This window comes from Zootoca vivipara, chromosome 6 (assembly GCF_963506605.1).
Source record: "Zootoca vivipara chromosome 6, rZooViv1.1, whole genome shotgun sequence".
Lineage (NCBI taxonomy): Eukaryota > Metazoa > Chordata > Lepidosauria > Squamata > Lacertidae > Zootoca > Zootoca vivipara.
Genome location: NC_083281.1, coordinates 35,870,562 through 35,885,242, shown reverse-complemented (window position 1 = coordinate 35,885,242; position 14,681 = coordinate 35,870,562). Strand labels below are relative to the sequence as shown.

Sequence of the window (14,681 nt, the reverse complement as noted above, 5' to 3'; positions counted from 1 at the left end):
ATTATTATTATTATTATATACCCTGGAGGAAAGTATGGAAGTGGGCCATAGAAAAAGCCCTTCTTAATGCAGGCTCCGTCAGGTCTCCCAAATAATTAGCAAAAGACCTTACTGCTTTCACTCAAGGGAACCACATTGAAAGACGAGCTGACTTGGACAATGCCAAGTCCACAGCTTCATTTTTGGCTAGAATCGAGTCGTGAATATTATCTTGGTCCCAGGATGACAACTCAGGAAATTCTGGGAGGGAATAGTGAATAAGGATGTCCTCCATACCCTTGGTCCATATATGGCTATAATAAAAAATTAAAGTGACTCGACATTGACTCTTTGGACTGTGGACCAGACCTGGACTTCGCCTGTTGGATTCCCCATGGGACCACCACACACTGTTACCTCTTGAAGAGCGGCCCTGTTTTCCAAATGTTGGTGTTCCCCACACATCCCCTGGGCGGGTCAGTGATATTCTCCTTCTCAAATAAATCATGGACGGCTTGGGCCACCATGGCCACGGCGTCGCGGATGTGAGCCGACTCGTTCTTCCCGTTCATGAGCTGGAGACCGATGAGACCTGAAACGGGGGTGGGGTAGAGACAGACAATCGGGTTGGCCGAGACCCCAAAGGAGGTCATCCAGCCAAACCCGCTGCAAGGCAGAGACCTCGAAATGGACTTGGAGAATGGAAGGAGAGCACCACTGGGAAGCTGGACCACGGGGAGGACTTGCAGCTTACCTTCTGGGGCGTTCCGGAGGGCATTCCCGGAGATCTCCCGTTCCCCCACCAGCCAGACGTAGCCGGGACCAGTCATGTTTTCCTTGGCAGCAGCCGTGTACACGGTGGTCGCATCGTCCTCACTGGAGAAAGAGAAGGAGGCTTTTGGGGTGGTAGAATGTCCATATTTTGGTGGGAGAAACGTCAGAAGGGCATGGTAGGACGTCCCTATTTTCGTGGTATAAATTCTCAAAGGGGTGGAATCGGAGGTCCCTATTTTCATGGGAGAAATGTCAAAGGGGATGGTAGTAGTTGATAATTTCATGGGATGAATTCTGGAAGGGGTGGAGTATATTTAACATGTTTGGGAGGTATTTAGCTCTCCCAAAATCTGAACATTTATGTAAATGCAGTAAGAAGGAACTGGATACATTGGAATATATTTTCTTCTCTTGCAACTTTCGCACTAACACTAGAAGTCAATTACTGTATTAGATACCCTACAAATGGAAAGGTCTATGCTTCCAACTATTCAAACATTGTTATCGGATAGTAATTATAAAATTACTTCAATTTTAACCGAATTTTTAAGTTCAGTCATATAGAAAGATTAAGCTATCCTAAAGAGGTTTAGGGATCTTGGTTAAATACTAATGCGGCATTATAAAACTGTTATATCATTTATATCAATTGTTGTTTTAACTAAGGTTTATTATGAGAAGTTTTAATCTTTTTATGGATTAGTATTGAATTCTAGAGTTAATGATTTAATTAATATAAGCCTTATTTGTTGAGTCCATATTTTAAATATTTTATATATAATACAGTACCGGTATGTTCGAAATGCAATGGTCTGTTATGCCTAATAAAGGTTATTGAATTGAATTGAAAGGATGGAACAGGGTGTCCCTATTTGCATGGGATAAATTCTGGAAAGGATGGAATAGGAGGTCCCTGTTCTCATGGGATGAATTCGGGAAGGGGTGGAATAGGAGATCCCTATTTTTATGGGATAAATTCTGGAAAGGATGGAATAGGATGTCCCTATTTTCTTTTCTTTCTTTTTTTAATTTTTTAAATTCATTTTTCAAAAATAAATCCTTACATCATACATAGTTACTAAACAATATAATATAAGTTCTATTACATATAATATATAACCTAAAGTTGTTTTTTTAAGAAAAAAACAATAACACAGTTAGTTTTATCAACTCAGAAACTACTTTATAGAACTTAATTACATGAACATTTTGACTTCCCTAACACAACTCTTCATTGATTTTATGCATATTATACACAGATAAACATGGTTACAGGTAGGTAGCCGTGTTGGTCTGGATCGAAGTAAAAAAAAAAAAAAATTCCTTCAGTAGCACCTTAAAGACCAACTAAGTTTTTATTTTGGTATGAGCTTTCGTGTGCAGAAGTGTGCATGCACACGAAAGCTCATACCAAAATAAAAACTTAGTTGGTCTTTAAGGTGCTACTGAAGGAATTTTTTTTTTTTTACAGATAAACATGAAGTTCATAATTGTTAATTTGAAACCAATCATCTAAGACTTTTATTCTGATTTTTTATCTAATATTTTGTTTGCTATATAACAAAAATATTTTTCTACAAGTTATTCCAGTGTGTGAATCATGTTGAGGTTGCACCTTTTGTTTAGATAAATCAAAAAACTATTCCACTCCTCAACAAATTTGCTATGTCCCTATTTTCATGGGATAAATTCTAGGAGGTCCATGTTTCCATGGGAGAAACGTCAGCGGAGGGGATGGCAGACATCCATAATTTCATGGTAGGAACATCAGAAGGGGTGGTTGAAGTCCTATTTTTGTGGGATCAGTTCTGGACAGGATGGAATAGGACGTCCCTATCTTCATGGGATAAATTCTGGATGGGATGGAAGAGGAGGTCCCAATTTTTACGGGAGAAAGGTCAGAAGGCATGGGGGTGGAAAAAATCTGGGTCTCCTCCACTCACCTGATCCCAACCTCGCCCCGCTGGCCGTCCCTTACCTGGCAGACAAGATGATGACCCTGGCCTCCAGTTCCTTGGCCTCCAGGAGCAGAGACGTGACGTTCTTGGTGCCCGGCTCAAACTGAAGGACTTTCTCTGCCTGCAAGGTTGGCGCGAGCAAATCCGGTCAGTCCAGTTCTGCCCTGATCCCACATGCGAGAGCCATGCTTTTCCTCAGAAAGATACTTCCTTCTCTCTTTCCAAGGTCTACCTGGTCGTTTCTCCTTCCTTTTTTTTCTCGGTTATCCCCCCCCCCCCGTTATTTTTTTCCATTTTCTACTGGGTTTATTTCCTCCCCACCCCCCTTCCAAAAAAAATATCTATTTTTTTATTTTATTATATATTTTTTTAAAAAATCATTTTTCTTTCTTGTTGCACAGGGCATGCAAACAGAAGGTCACTCCATCCCCAAAAGAAGGTCGTGCATTGGTAGAGGAAAGAGGAAAAAAAGGCATATATAGAGATACACAGCAGCCGCCGAAACAATTCCACCCACCGTGGCAAATTGATTTCTCACTTTTTTTCTTCTCTCTCTCTCTCTTTTTTGTGCAAAATTTGCAAAAATATATATATATTTCTTGCAAAATGTGTAAGCTATTTTTTTTGCAAAACTTGCAAACAATTTTATTACAAAATTTGCAAACAATTAATTTTTTTGCAGAATTTGCAAAAACTACTTTTTGCAAAATCTGCAAAATTTTATATTATTTTTGCAAAATTTGCAAAATCTGCAGAACCCCCGCCATCTCATGAGGAGTGAATTGCCGTACTGCCTTTTTGGCTCCGCCGCCGCCGCCGACTTTGCGACGGCGAGGGAGCTCCTCCTGGCGGCAACTGCGTATATCCATATATCAGTTGGCTGGCTGGTTTCGCGATGCAGTTGACTGTTGCTTTTCCAAAAGTAAAAAAAAAAATTTAAAAAAGGAAAAGGGGAGGAGGGGGGGAGAAAACACGCAAGGGTTCCGCCTTTCCAAGGGAATTGAAGTGAGCATCTCACGTTTCCTGTCAGGACAGGAAGGGGCGGAGCAGGAAGAGGAGAGCAGGAAGGGGGAATCAGATGGTCCCAGGAGAAAACAGGGGTGGGTGGGAAATAAACTTGCAAATTCGCTCTGGCTTCACATGCAGGGTCTCCCGAAGAGAGACATCCAAGGTTGGCTTGCTCCTCAAGGTCAAGGTCAAACCAAGCAGATCCCAACAGAAAAGAACGTGCGACCCAAAAAAAACAAAAAACATGGAGTCTGCTCGCTGGCTCGAGAGACATTCTTAATTTTTTCCCTTTAAATATATATATAGATATATCTAAAATTTATTCTTATTTTTTGTGGGGTGCCCATGGGCCGAGGCGGCCCGGTATATTAAATTTGTTTTATTTTTATTTTTTGCTCTATAGGTTTGGTGGGCGGCGTGCATTTTCCATGCAAAGATACCTTGGGTCCGCGCTTGTTGTCATAGGATAGCTGTTCGAGGCTGTCATAGCTCCTTTTTTTACTCTGATGGGTAATGTGCACAGAGAAAATATGCAGACACAGAAGAAGATTATAAACAGTTGAAAAAAGGAAGACGGGCACTCAAAGCAAATTCCATAGCCAACTCCGCCTGATCTGGGCCGGGGGGATTGTGGGGGCGCCGTAACAGAGGAGCACGGAAAAACCCGGTTTCCTACAATGTTTCCTATTACATTTCCTACAAGTTTCCTATTAAGATTCCTACAAACTTTCCTACAAGGTTTCCTATTAAATTTCCTACAAGGTTTCCTATTAAATTTCCTACAAAGTTTCCTATCAAGTTTCCTGCAAAGTTTCCTACAAGGTTTCCTATTAAGTTTCCTGCAAAGTTTCCGACAAGGTTTCCAATTAAATTTCCTACAAGGTTTCCTATTAAATTTCCTACAAAGTTTCTTACAAGGTTTCCTATTTAGTTTCCTACAAGGTTTGCTATTAAATTTCCTACAAGGTTTCCTATAAGATTTCTGATTAAGTTTCCAATAAAGTTTCCCAAGGGGGTTTCCTACAAGATCTCCTACAGGGGTTTCCTATGCAGTTTCCTATGGGGGTTCCTGCAAGTTCTACTTCTCCTTTCAATTGGTGAATGTCCCTTGCGAGTTTCTGGAACTTTACGTTGGATAAATGTTGGAAGGGATGGAATAGGATGTCCCTATTTTCAGGGGAGAAATGTCAGAGGGGATGGAATAGGACGTCCGTATTTTCACGGGAGAAATGTCAGAGAGGAGTGGAGTCCTGCGAACACCCCCAACCCAGGAGAGAAGGAACTGGACCTTCAAGAAAAGTTGGGAAAAGTTGTGGATGGTTGGACATTTGATGGTGTCCTTCTATAGGTTGGAACATCTGGGACAACCCAGTCTGATGGATGGGGGTATCTAGGATAAAGTTATGATCAATATTACTGATCAGTTTGTTGTGTTGACCACGCGCTTCCTTGGAGATGGGGAAGGAAACATGTCAAGAGAGCTGCTTACCCCTGCCTCACCAGCTTCTCTTGGGGCTCCTTCCCAACTCTATGATTCTACGTTGAGATTCCTGCCTTGGTTGGACCAGACCACCCTTTCCAATTCTATGATTCCACATTGAGATTCCTGCCTTGGTTGGACCATATGGCCTTTCAATGTCCTTTCCAAACTCTATGATCCAAGTCTACTCTCGCCTAGATGCTACCAGCTACTAGGTGCTACTAGGAGATGCTCTCCTAGATGTTCCTACCAGCTGCCCCAATAAGGAACGGGTTTTTGGGGCCGAGCTCCAGGTTACGTCTCCCCCTCATCTCCCCGTTATTGTCCGTTTCAGATTTCATTTTTTTTAAAAAAAAATTATGTAGTCGGAGATTTTTTTTCGACCATGGCAAAGCAAGTGAAATGAATAAAGAGTAACAAACTTTTGGGTCAGGGACTTAAACGGCTGGTGCTTAGAGCATTGGGTGGGTCAATGTTTAACAATGGGAAGAAGAGAGAGAAGGTGTTTTTTACAGACATCAATCTACGCACGGACGACAAAGCTTGAGACTTTTAAGAGGAGCGCGGCGGGTGCGGGGAGCTACTGACCTTGGATTCCTTCTCCTCCAAGAGGGTCTCGAGCTTCTTCTGGGCCGCCCGGCCCTCATGGTCATCACTGACGATCAGGATGATGTGGTTCCACTTGTAGAAGCGCATCATCTCAAACCAGACATTGGACTGGTGTGAGTATGGGGGAACCGTGCGCAAGAAAGATAGGTGGATACTCTACGGAGACAAGGAGACAGAGGTGGCGTCCAATTCAATTCAATAACCTTTATTAGGCATAACAGACCCGACAATTTCAGAACAGACTCAATGAGGTAAAATACATGTTAATTAAAACAATATATCAAATCCACGTTATTTTTTATTAAGATCCCGTAATCTTCTTTGTAGTGGCTTAGTCTTTCTGGATGGACTGAGCATAAAAACCCAGCCACTATCAAAGCAACTTTGTCGTTACTGTTCGGTACTAATCTTTGAAGAGCTGGTAATGTAGAGGTTGATGTGTCCATTTGTAAAGCATTTAACAATCGCCTTCTAGCATGAGTGCCGTGATTACAGGACAAGAAGAAGATATGCTCCAATGGTCAAGTTCATTCTTACTACATTTACAGAAACGTTCAGATTTTGGAAGAGCTAAATACCTTCCTCTTACCATCATAGAGGGAAACATATTTCCATAATTCAATAACCTTTATTAGGCATAACAGACCCGACAATTTCAGAACAGACATTATAAATAAAATATATACATTATAAACTCAACGAGGTAAAATACATTTTAATTAAAACAAATCCACATTACTTTTGATTTATAGTGGCTTAGTCTTTCTGCCTGTTGTCTTTGTCCATGGAGTTTTCTTGGCAGGGATACTGGAGTAGCTTGCCAGTTCCTGATCCAGGTGGATCACGTTTAGTCAAAACTCTCCACTATGACCTGTCCATCTTGGGTGGCCCTCCATGGCATAGCTCATAGCTTCTCTGAGTTATTCAAGCCCCTTCGCCATGACAAGACAGTGATCCATGGACAGCATCTTAAAAAGCAGAGACATTACCTTGCTGACCGAGATCCGTTTATTTCAAGCTATGGTTTTCCCAGTAGTGATGTATGGAAGTGAGAACTGGACCATCAAGAAGGCTGATCGCCGAAGAATTATAATTTTGAATTATAATGTTGGAGGAGACTCTTGAGAGTCCCATAGACTGCAAGAAGATCAAACCTATCCATTCTGAAGGAAATCAGCCCTGAGGACTCACTGGAAGGACAGGTCGTGAAGCTGAGGCTCCAATACTTTGGCCACCTCATGAGAAGAGAAGACTCCCTGGAAAAGACCCTGATGTTGGGAAAGATTGAGGGCACAATGAGAAGGGGACGACAGAGGACGAGATGGTTGGACAGTGTTCTCGAAGCTACGAACATGAGTCTGACCAAACTGCGGGAAGCAGTGGAAGACAGGAGTGCCTGGCGTGCTCTGGTCCATGGGGTCACAAAGAGTCGGACATGACTAAACGACTCAACAACAAAAACAACAACCAAGCTCTAGTTTTCCACCAGAAGGTTTGGGCTAGGTGCTCACCAGTATGGGAAAGATAGCAAGCGTCCTTTCAACCATTGAAGGTGATGTGGGCCTGAAGGAGCTTGGAAGACGGACGGATGGATGGATGTCAACATCTGAGAATGACTGTTTCTGAGGGGCAGGGGGCAGTCTGATATGGCCTCTAATGGACCAGGAATTCTGGACTCCCTTGGGGTCTATCTCTGAAGATTTTCTGGTGGATCCCTCCATGCGAGAAGCAAAGCGGCGTGGAACCGGGCAGAGGAGGAGCTTGAGGCCTTCTCTCACCAGAGGTCAAGGAGAACTGCAGGTCCTGACTGTGGGCTTACCTTGTCCGAATAGATGGACATCCGCGTGGTCAAGCCGATGACCGGGATCCGGTAGAAACCGGCTGTGTACGACACGGGCGTCGGGGTGAGGTGGTCATTGGGAGCCGGTGGGTGACTCACCAGGATGGCGTAGACCTATGGGATAGAGGTTTTCCCAGTGAAATTATGGACCTATATACATAATCATAATCATAATAATTTATTATTTGTTTCCCCAGCCACTTGGGGCAGTTTCCAACAAAGATTTAAAATACATTAAAATGTCACACATTAAAAACTTCCCTTTACAGGACTGCCTTCAGATGTCTTTTAAAAGTCTGGTAGATGTTTTTCTCTTTGACATCTGGTGGGAGGCTGTTCCACAGGGTGGGCGCCACTACCGAGAAGGCCCTCTCCCTAGTTCCCTGTAGCTTGGCTTCTCGCAGCAAGGGAACCACCAGAAGGGCCTCAGCGCTGGACCTGAGTGTCCAGGCAGAACGATGGGGGTGGAGTCACTCCTTCAGGTATACTGGGCCGAGGCCGATTAGAGCTTTAAAGGTCAGCACCAACCCTTTGAATTGTGCTCGGAAACGTACTGGGAGCCAATGTAGGCCTTTCAGGACCGGCATTATGTGGTCTCGGCGGCCGCTCCCAGTCACCAGTCTAGCTGCCGCATTCTGGATTAGTTGTAGTTTCCAGGTCACCTTCAAAGGTAGCCCCACGTAGAGCGCATTGCAGTAGTCCAAGCAGGAGATAACCAGAGCATGCACCACTCTGGCGAGACAGTCTGGGAGCAGGTAGGGTCTCAGCCTGCGTACCAGATGGAGCTGATAGACAGCTGCCCTGGACACAGAGTTGACCTGTGCCTCCATGGACAGCTGTGTGTCCAAAATGACTCCCAGGCTGCGCACCTGGTCCTTCAGGGGCACAGTTACCCCATTCAGGACTAGGGAGTCCTCCACACCTGCCCGCCTCCTGTCACCCCAAAAAAGAAATTACAGACCTTCTTCCTTCCCCTCCAACATTTCTCCCATGAAAATATGGGCGTCCTCGAATGCCCAGCCTTTGACGGGTGGAGAGAGAACAGTCTGCCGAGCCAGCATGCAAGATAATCCAATTTCCTTAACCGCACATTTAAGGCCTAAATGTGATTTCCCCTCTGGGGACTATTTATGATGAAATGGTCTGGCGAGACGGAGGCGAAGAGCAATCGATGGAGAGAGGATCTGCCCAATCAAAGCAACTGAGATGCGGTTGCCATGGAAACATCCTACTGCCTTGCTGGCTTCTCCTACAAATGGCCTTTTCTGCTCAGTTTGGGGGACGCCTTCAAAGGTAGGTCAGGTTTGCAATTTTGATGGCTTCAAAGTAATAATAATAATAATAATAATAATAATAATAATAATAATAATAATATTCCATTAGGAATGTAGCTAAACAAAAATCTAAGGCTGAGTGGAAATATGTTGAAGATTATTTGAATAAAGATGGTATAAAACAGAATTGGTGATTTGCTTATACTGAGATATGCACAGGGAGAAAGATAGATTTAGTTAAAATTTCTTGGTTTGGTATTTTCCATCAGATAATGTATTTAGCAGGATCTAGCAGGATATGAACAATCACTAAAGGAAGCAATGTATAAACAACTGGAAGTCAATTTTAATGTTTAATCTCAAATTTATTTATTTATTTGTTTCTTTCTTTGTTTATGTATTACTTGATTATCTTTTTGTCTTGGATTTTATGATATTCGTATATTCTTTGATTAGTTGATTTTTTTCTTTGCATGTTTTTAAAGAATCTAAATAAAGTTTCTCTTTAAAAACTTAAAATAATAATAATAATAATAATATTTATACCCTGCCCTCCCCAGCCAAGACCGGGCTCAGGGCGGCTAACACCAGATATAAAACAATTGATTTAAATACAGCTTAAAAACAAGATGAAATACAATGTTAAAAGGCAGTCTCATTTCAAGAGAAACTCAAATCAAAAACGGTTTGGGGAAGAAAATGTCAAATCTTCACCGAAGGCCAACTATCCAGACTGGTCCTCTGTGGGCCCCCCAAAAAGCCAGGGAAGTCCCCAGATATGAGTTCCATCACAGAAGGGAAAAGGGAAAAGGACAGAGGGGGAGGGTCAAAAATGAGACGTGAATGTTTAGGGAACCTTTTAATGTGTGGCATTTTAATGTATTTTAATCTTTGTTGGAAGCCGCCCAGAGTGGCTGGGGAAACCCAGCCGGATGGGCATGGTACAAATAACAAATAAATTATTATTATTATTATTATTATTATTATTAGGACGTAAATAGCGCCATTTGATGCCTTGGGTACCCGCTTTGTTCCTTGGGAAATGGGATGTGTTTGGTATTTTTAAGGTCCCAATATGTGGGTGTGTAAGAGGGAGGGGGGAGAGAGGGAGAGAAAGAAAAAGAAAGAGGGAGGGAGGGAGAAAAAAATAGAGAAAGAGAGGGGGCAACGGAGGAAGAGAAAAAAGGGGAGAGAAAGAGGGAGGGGGACAGGGGGAGAGAAATAAAGAGGGAAAGAGAGAGAAAAAGAAAGAGAGGGAGGGAGGGAGAGAGGGAGGGAGGGAGAGAAGAAAAAACTAAAGAGAAAGAGAGGGGGAGAGAGAAAGAAAGAGTGAAAGAGAGAGGGGGCGGGAGAGAGGGAGGGAGAGATGGAGGTAAAATAAAGAGAGAAAGAGGGGGAGCGAGGGAGGAAGAGAAAAAAGGGAGAGAAAGAGAGAGGGAGGGAGAGAAAAAGAGAGAGGGGGAGAGAAGGAGAAAGAAAGAAAGAGAGAAAGAGAGAGGGAGGGGTGGGTGGGTGAGGGGAGAGAGAAAGAGAGGGGGGAGAGTAGGAGAAAGAAAGGACGAAAGAGAAAGAGAGAGAGAACTTTTTGATGGATCTAGAATGGGGCACCTGCCCCCCACATTTGCTACGCCCATAAGGGGTCCCCCTAAAAAAACACCCTGGCTTTACGAGAGAGAGAGAGAGAGAGAGAGAGAGAGAGAGAGAGAGAGAGAGAGAGAGAGAGAATCTCCCCCCCCCCCCGCAAAAAAGAGAGCCGCCCCTTTGCACGTCCCCTGCACGTGCCCGCTTTGCTGCAGTCCGGATTCGATCTGGATTCGATCCGGATTCAGCGCTCCCGGTTTCCCCAAAGGGGGCGAGCGGCGGTTTTAAATTGGTTTTTAAAAAAACCTATAATAAGAAACCAATTTTTAAAACCAATCGGAAACCCATTTTTAAAACCCCAATCAAACCAATTTAAAAAAGCAAAAAATAACCCAGATAAAACCAATTCAAAACCAATTCCAAAACCCAACAAAAGCAATCAAAAACAATTTTTAAAAACAATAAAACCAATAAGAACCAATGAAAATCTGAGGTTATGAGAAACCCCCCGCCAATAAAAGCCTAACCCCCCCCAAATAATCCTGGGATATTTTTTTGTGCCATTGAGTCTCCCATCCTGGTGGGGGAGTTCCAAATGAGGTGAAATTAAGCTTTGCTTGACCCCTGCACATTCCTCCCCCCAATATTTTATTCCAGTTGGACCCCCACCCCACCCGGGAGAGGCGGGTGGGCTAAAAAGTCCCCTAGGGGACAAGGCGGTACATAGGGGGCCTGGCCCCCCAAGCCGAGAGGCTGGTCCATAGGGTCAAGGGGTCTTTGGCCGGTCCTTAGTAGGGTCAAGTAGTCTCTAGGTTGGTCCTTAGGGCTGTAGGGTCCCGAGCTTGGTCTCTAGGGCCAAGGGTCCTTGGGGTCCCCAAGCCAAGAGCCTGACCCATAGGGTCACTGGGCCTTCCTGAGTTGGGCCAAGGCTCGGCTAGTCTCTTAGGGCTGAAGGTCCCCTAGCTTGGGTTCTAAAAGCCAAGGGGTCCCTGGGCTGCTACCCCAAGCCAAGAGCTTGGTCCTTCAGGTCGAGGATACCCTAGGCTGATTCTTTAAAATGGGAAGGGGGTCCCGAGCTTCATCTCTAGGGCCAAGGGGACCGAGAGGCTGGTCCATAGAGTCAACGGGTCTTTGGCTGGTCCCTGGGCGGTCCTTAGTAGGGCCAAGGGGTCTGTAGGGTGGTCTCTAGGGCCAAGGGTCCCTTGGCTGGGGCCCCCAAGCCGAGAGGCTGGTCCATAGGGTCAAGGGGTCTTTGGCCGGTCCTTAGTAGGGTCAAGTAGTCTCTAGGTTGGTCCTTAGGGCTGTAGGGTCCCGAGCGTGGTCTCTAGGGCCAAGGGTCCCTGGGGCCCCCAAGCCAAGAGCCTAACCCATAGGGTCACTGGGCCTTCCTGAGTTGGGCCAAGGCTCGGCTAGTCTCTTAGGGCTGAAGGTCCCCTAGCTTGGGTTCTAAAAGCCAAGGGGTCCCTGGGCTGCTGCCCCAAGCCAAGAGCTTGGTCCTTCAGGTCGAGGAGACCCTAGGCTGATTCTTTAAAATGGGAAGGGGGTCCCGAGCTTCATCTCTAGGGCCAAGGGGGCCGAGAGGCTGGTCCATAGAGTCAAGGGGTCTTTGGCTGGTCCCTGGGCAGTCCTTAGTAGGGCCAAGGGGTCTGTAGGGTGGTCTCTAGGGCCAAGGGTCCCTTGACTGGGGCCCCCAAGCCAAGAGCCTGACCCATAGGGTCACTGGGCTGTCCTTAGTAGGGCCAAGGCTCAGCTAGTCTCTTAGGGCTGAAGGCCCCCTAGGTTGGCTTCTAAAGCCAAGACCCTGACCCATAGGGTCACTGAGCGGTCCTTAGTAGGGCCAAGGGGTCCATAGGGGGCCTGGTCCCCCAAGCCAAGAGGGTCAAGGGGTCTTTGGATGGTCCTTAGTAGGGTCAAGAAGTCTCTAGGTCCATCCTTAGGGCTGTAGGATCCCGAGCTTGGTCTCTAGGGCCAAGGGGGCCCTAGGCTGGCCCCGCCAAGCCAAGAGCCTGACCCATAGGGTCACTGGACCTTCCTGAGTAGGGTCAAGGCTTGGCTAGTCTCTTAGGGCTGAAGGACCCCTAGGTTGGCTTCTAAAAGTCATGGGGTCCCTGAACTGGAGCCCTATGCCAAGAGCTTGGTCCTTCAGGTCGAGGAGACCCTAGGCTGATTCTTTAGGACTGGAAGGGGGTCCCAAGCCCACGGTCTGGCCCAGAGGACCCAGGATTCCTTAGGAGGAATTATTATTATTTATACCCTGCTGATTGCTGAAGAATTGATGCTTTTGAATTATGGTGCTGGAGGAGACTCTTGAGAGTCCCATGGACTGCAAGAATATCAAACCTATCCATTCTGAAGGAAATCAGCCCTGAGTGCTCACTGGAAGGACAGATCCTGAAGCTGAGGCTCCAATACTTTGGCCACCTCATGAGAAGAGAAGACTCCCTGGAAAAGACCCTGATGTTGGGAAAGATTGAGGGCACTAGGAGGAGGGGACAACAGAGGACGAGATGGTTGGATAGTGTTCTCGAAGCTACGAACATGAGTCTGACCAAACTGCGGGAGGCAGTGGAAGACAGGAGTGCCTGGTGTGCTCTGGTCCATGGGGTCACAAAGAGTTGGACACGACTAAACGACTAAACAACAACAACACCCCTGCCCATCTGGCTGGCTTTGCCCAGCCACTCTGGGCGGCTTCCAACAGAATATTAAAATACATTTAATTTTTAACCGGTGTAGTTTACCACCTATACATCACCTTCAATCTTCTAGCGTTATATTATAACCCAAAATTTTGGCCCAACGAATCATTACCAACTTCACCTTCTTTCCATTGCCATTCCAGCAAAAAAAAAATACATTTTGGACAATATTTTTTATTTGTTATTCAATATTTCAACCTCAAACTTAGATTGAACAACTCCAAATCCCTTCTTTTTAAAATTATCCTTAAACATTTCATTAATTTGATCATCATGTAGCCAATCCTTCACATATTCTTTCCCTTCCTCATACGGTTTTAATTTCCATTTCCTGCAATCCTTTTGAAGTAACACTTTCTATGTTACCCACTTCTTACTCACATTAATTTTTTTCACACTCATAATTTCTTTCTTTCTTTTAAATAATTTTTATTCATTTGTCCATAACATATTATGAAATTCCATCTCAAATTCCATTCTTATATACACATTTTGGCTATCAAAGCCTGACTTCCATCAACCCTGACAATTATTTCTGAATTCTATATTTATTATATTTAAACCACTGCTTAAATATAATATCCTATTCCCTTACTAAAAATCTTCTTTACGATGACTTTTATTATTCAACTTACAAAGATACTTGCAATCCTACCATCGTATTTGTAATGGGGATAACCACAAAAGGGGTTTTCCTTTCCAATAGGTTTTTTTTACCTATCCCATACTTCAGGGACTGTGAACTACTCACAGTATTTAAAAAACTGGCAGTGATCTACCCATTGTCGTAAAAAAAAAATCTAGCTGTGGGAAGCCAAAGTTGTTGATGTTGTTTTGCTTTTTTTGCTTTCTTCTAAGGAGATCACTGGGGGGGGGGAGAGGGCAGAGATAAACCAGGATCTACCAGAAACACCCTGTGATCTACCTGTTGGACATGTCTGCCATACTTCATAGAGAGATCCTCGGAACATGTGGTTTTGAAAACCTTGATGGACCATCGTTTTGTCATGGCATAAATTTGCACGCCATCTTTCTAGGGCCAACCAGCCCCTAGGTTGGTGCCCCAAGCCCACCACCTGGTCCACAGGAACCAGGGGTCCTTGGGTGGTGCTTCCTCCCAGGTGTCCATGGAGGCACAGGTTAGTTCTGTATCCAGGGCAGCTGTCTACCAGCTTCATCTGGTATGCAGGCTGAAACCCTACCTGCCCCCAGACAGTCTCACCAGAGTGGTGCATGCTCTGGTTATCTCCTGCTTGGACTACTGCAATGCAATCTACGTGGGGCTACCTTTGAAGGTGACCTGGAAACTACAACTAATCCAGAATGCGGCAGCTAGACTGGTTCAATCCCAGCATCTTCAACCTGAAACCCTAGAGAGCCCCTGCCAGTCAATGCGCTCTACGTGGGGCTACCTTTGAAGGTGACCCGGAAACTACAACTAATCCAGAATGCGGCAGCTAGACTGGTGACTGGGAGCGG

At 44.9% G+C, this 14,681-nt stretch overlaps 1 protein-coding gene across 1 annotated transcript in view; it reads right to left on the bottom strand.

Moving 5' to 3' along the window:
- GRIN1 (glutamate ionotropic receptor NMDA type subunit 1) overlaps positions 1–14,681 on the bottom strand; it is a 56,200-nt gene that overhangs the window by 35,638 nt on the left and 5,881 nt on the right. The window contains exons 3-7 of the mRNA XM_035118241.2: positions 7,628–7,762; positions 5,788–5,964; positions 2,732–2,832; positions 734–855; positions 397–571 (exon numbers count right to left, since the gene is read on the bottom strand). Of these exons, the coding sequence (XP_034974132.2) occupies positions 397–571; positions 734–855; positions 2,732–2,832; positions 5,788–5,964; positions 7,628–7,762 (710 nt within the window). The remainder of the gene's footprint in view (positions 1–396; positions 572–733; positions 856–2,731; positions 2,833–5,787; positions 5,965–7,627; positions 7,763–14,681) is intronic.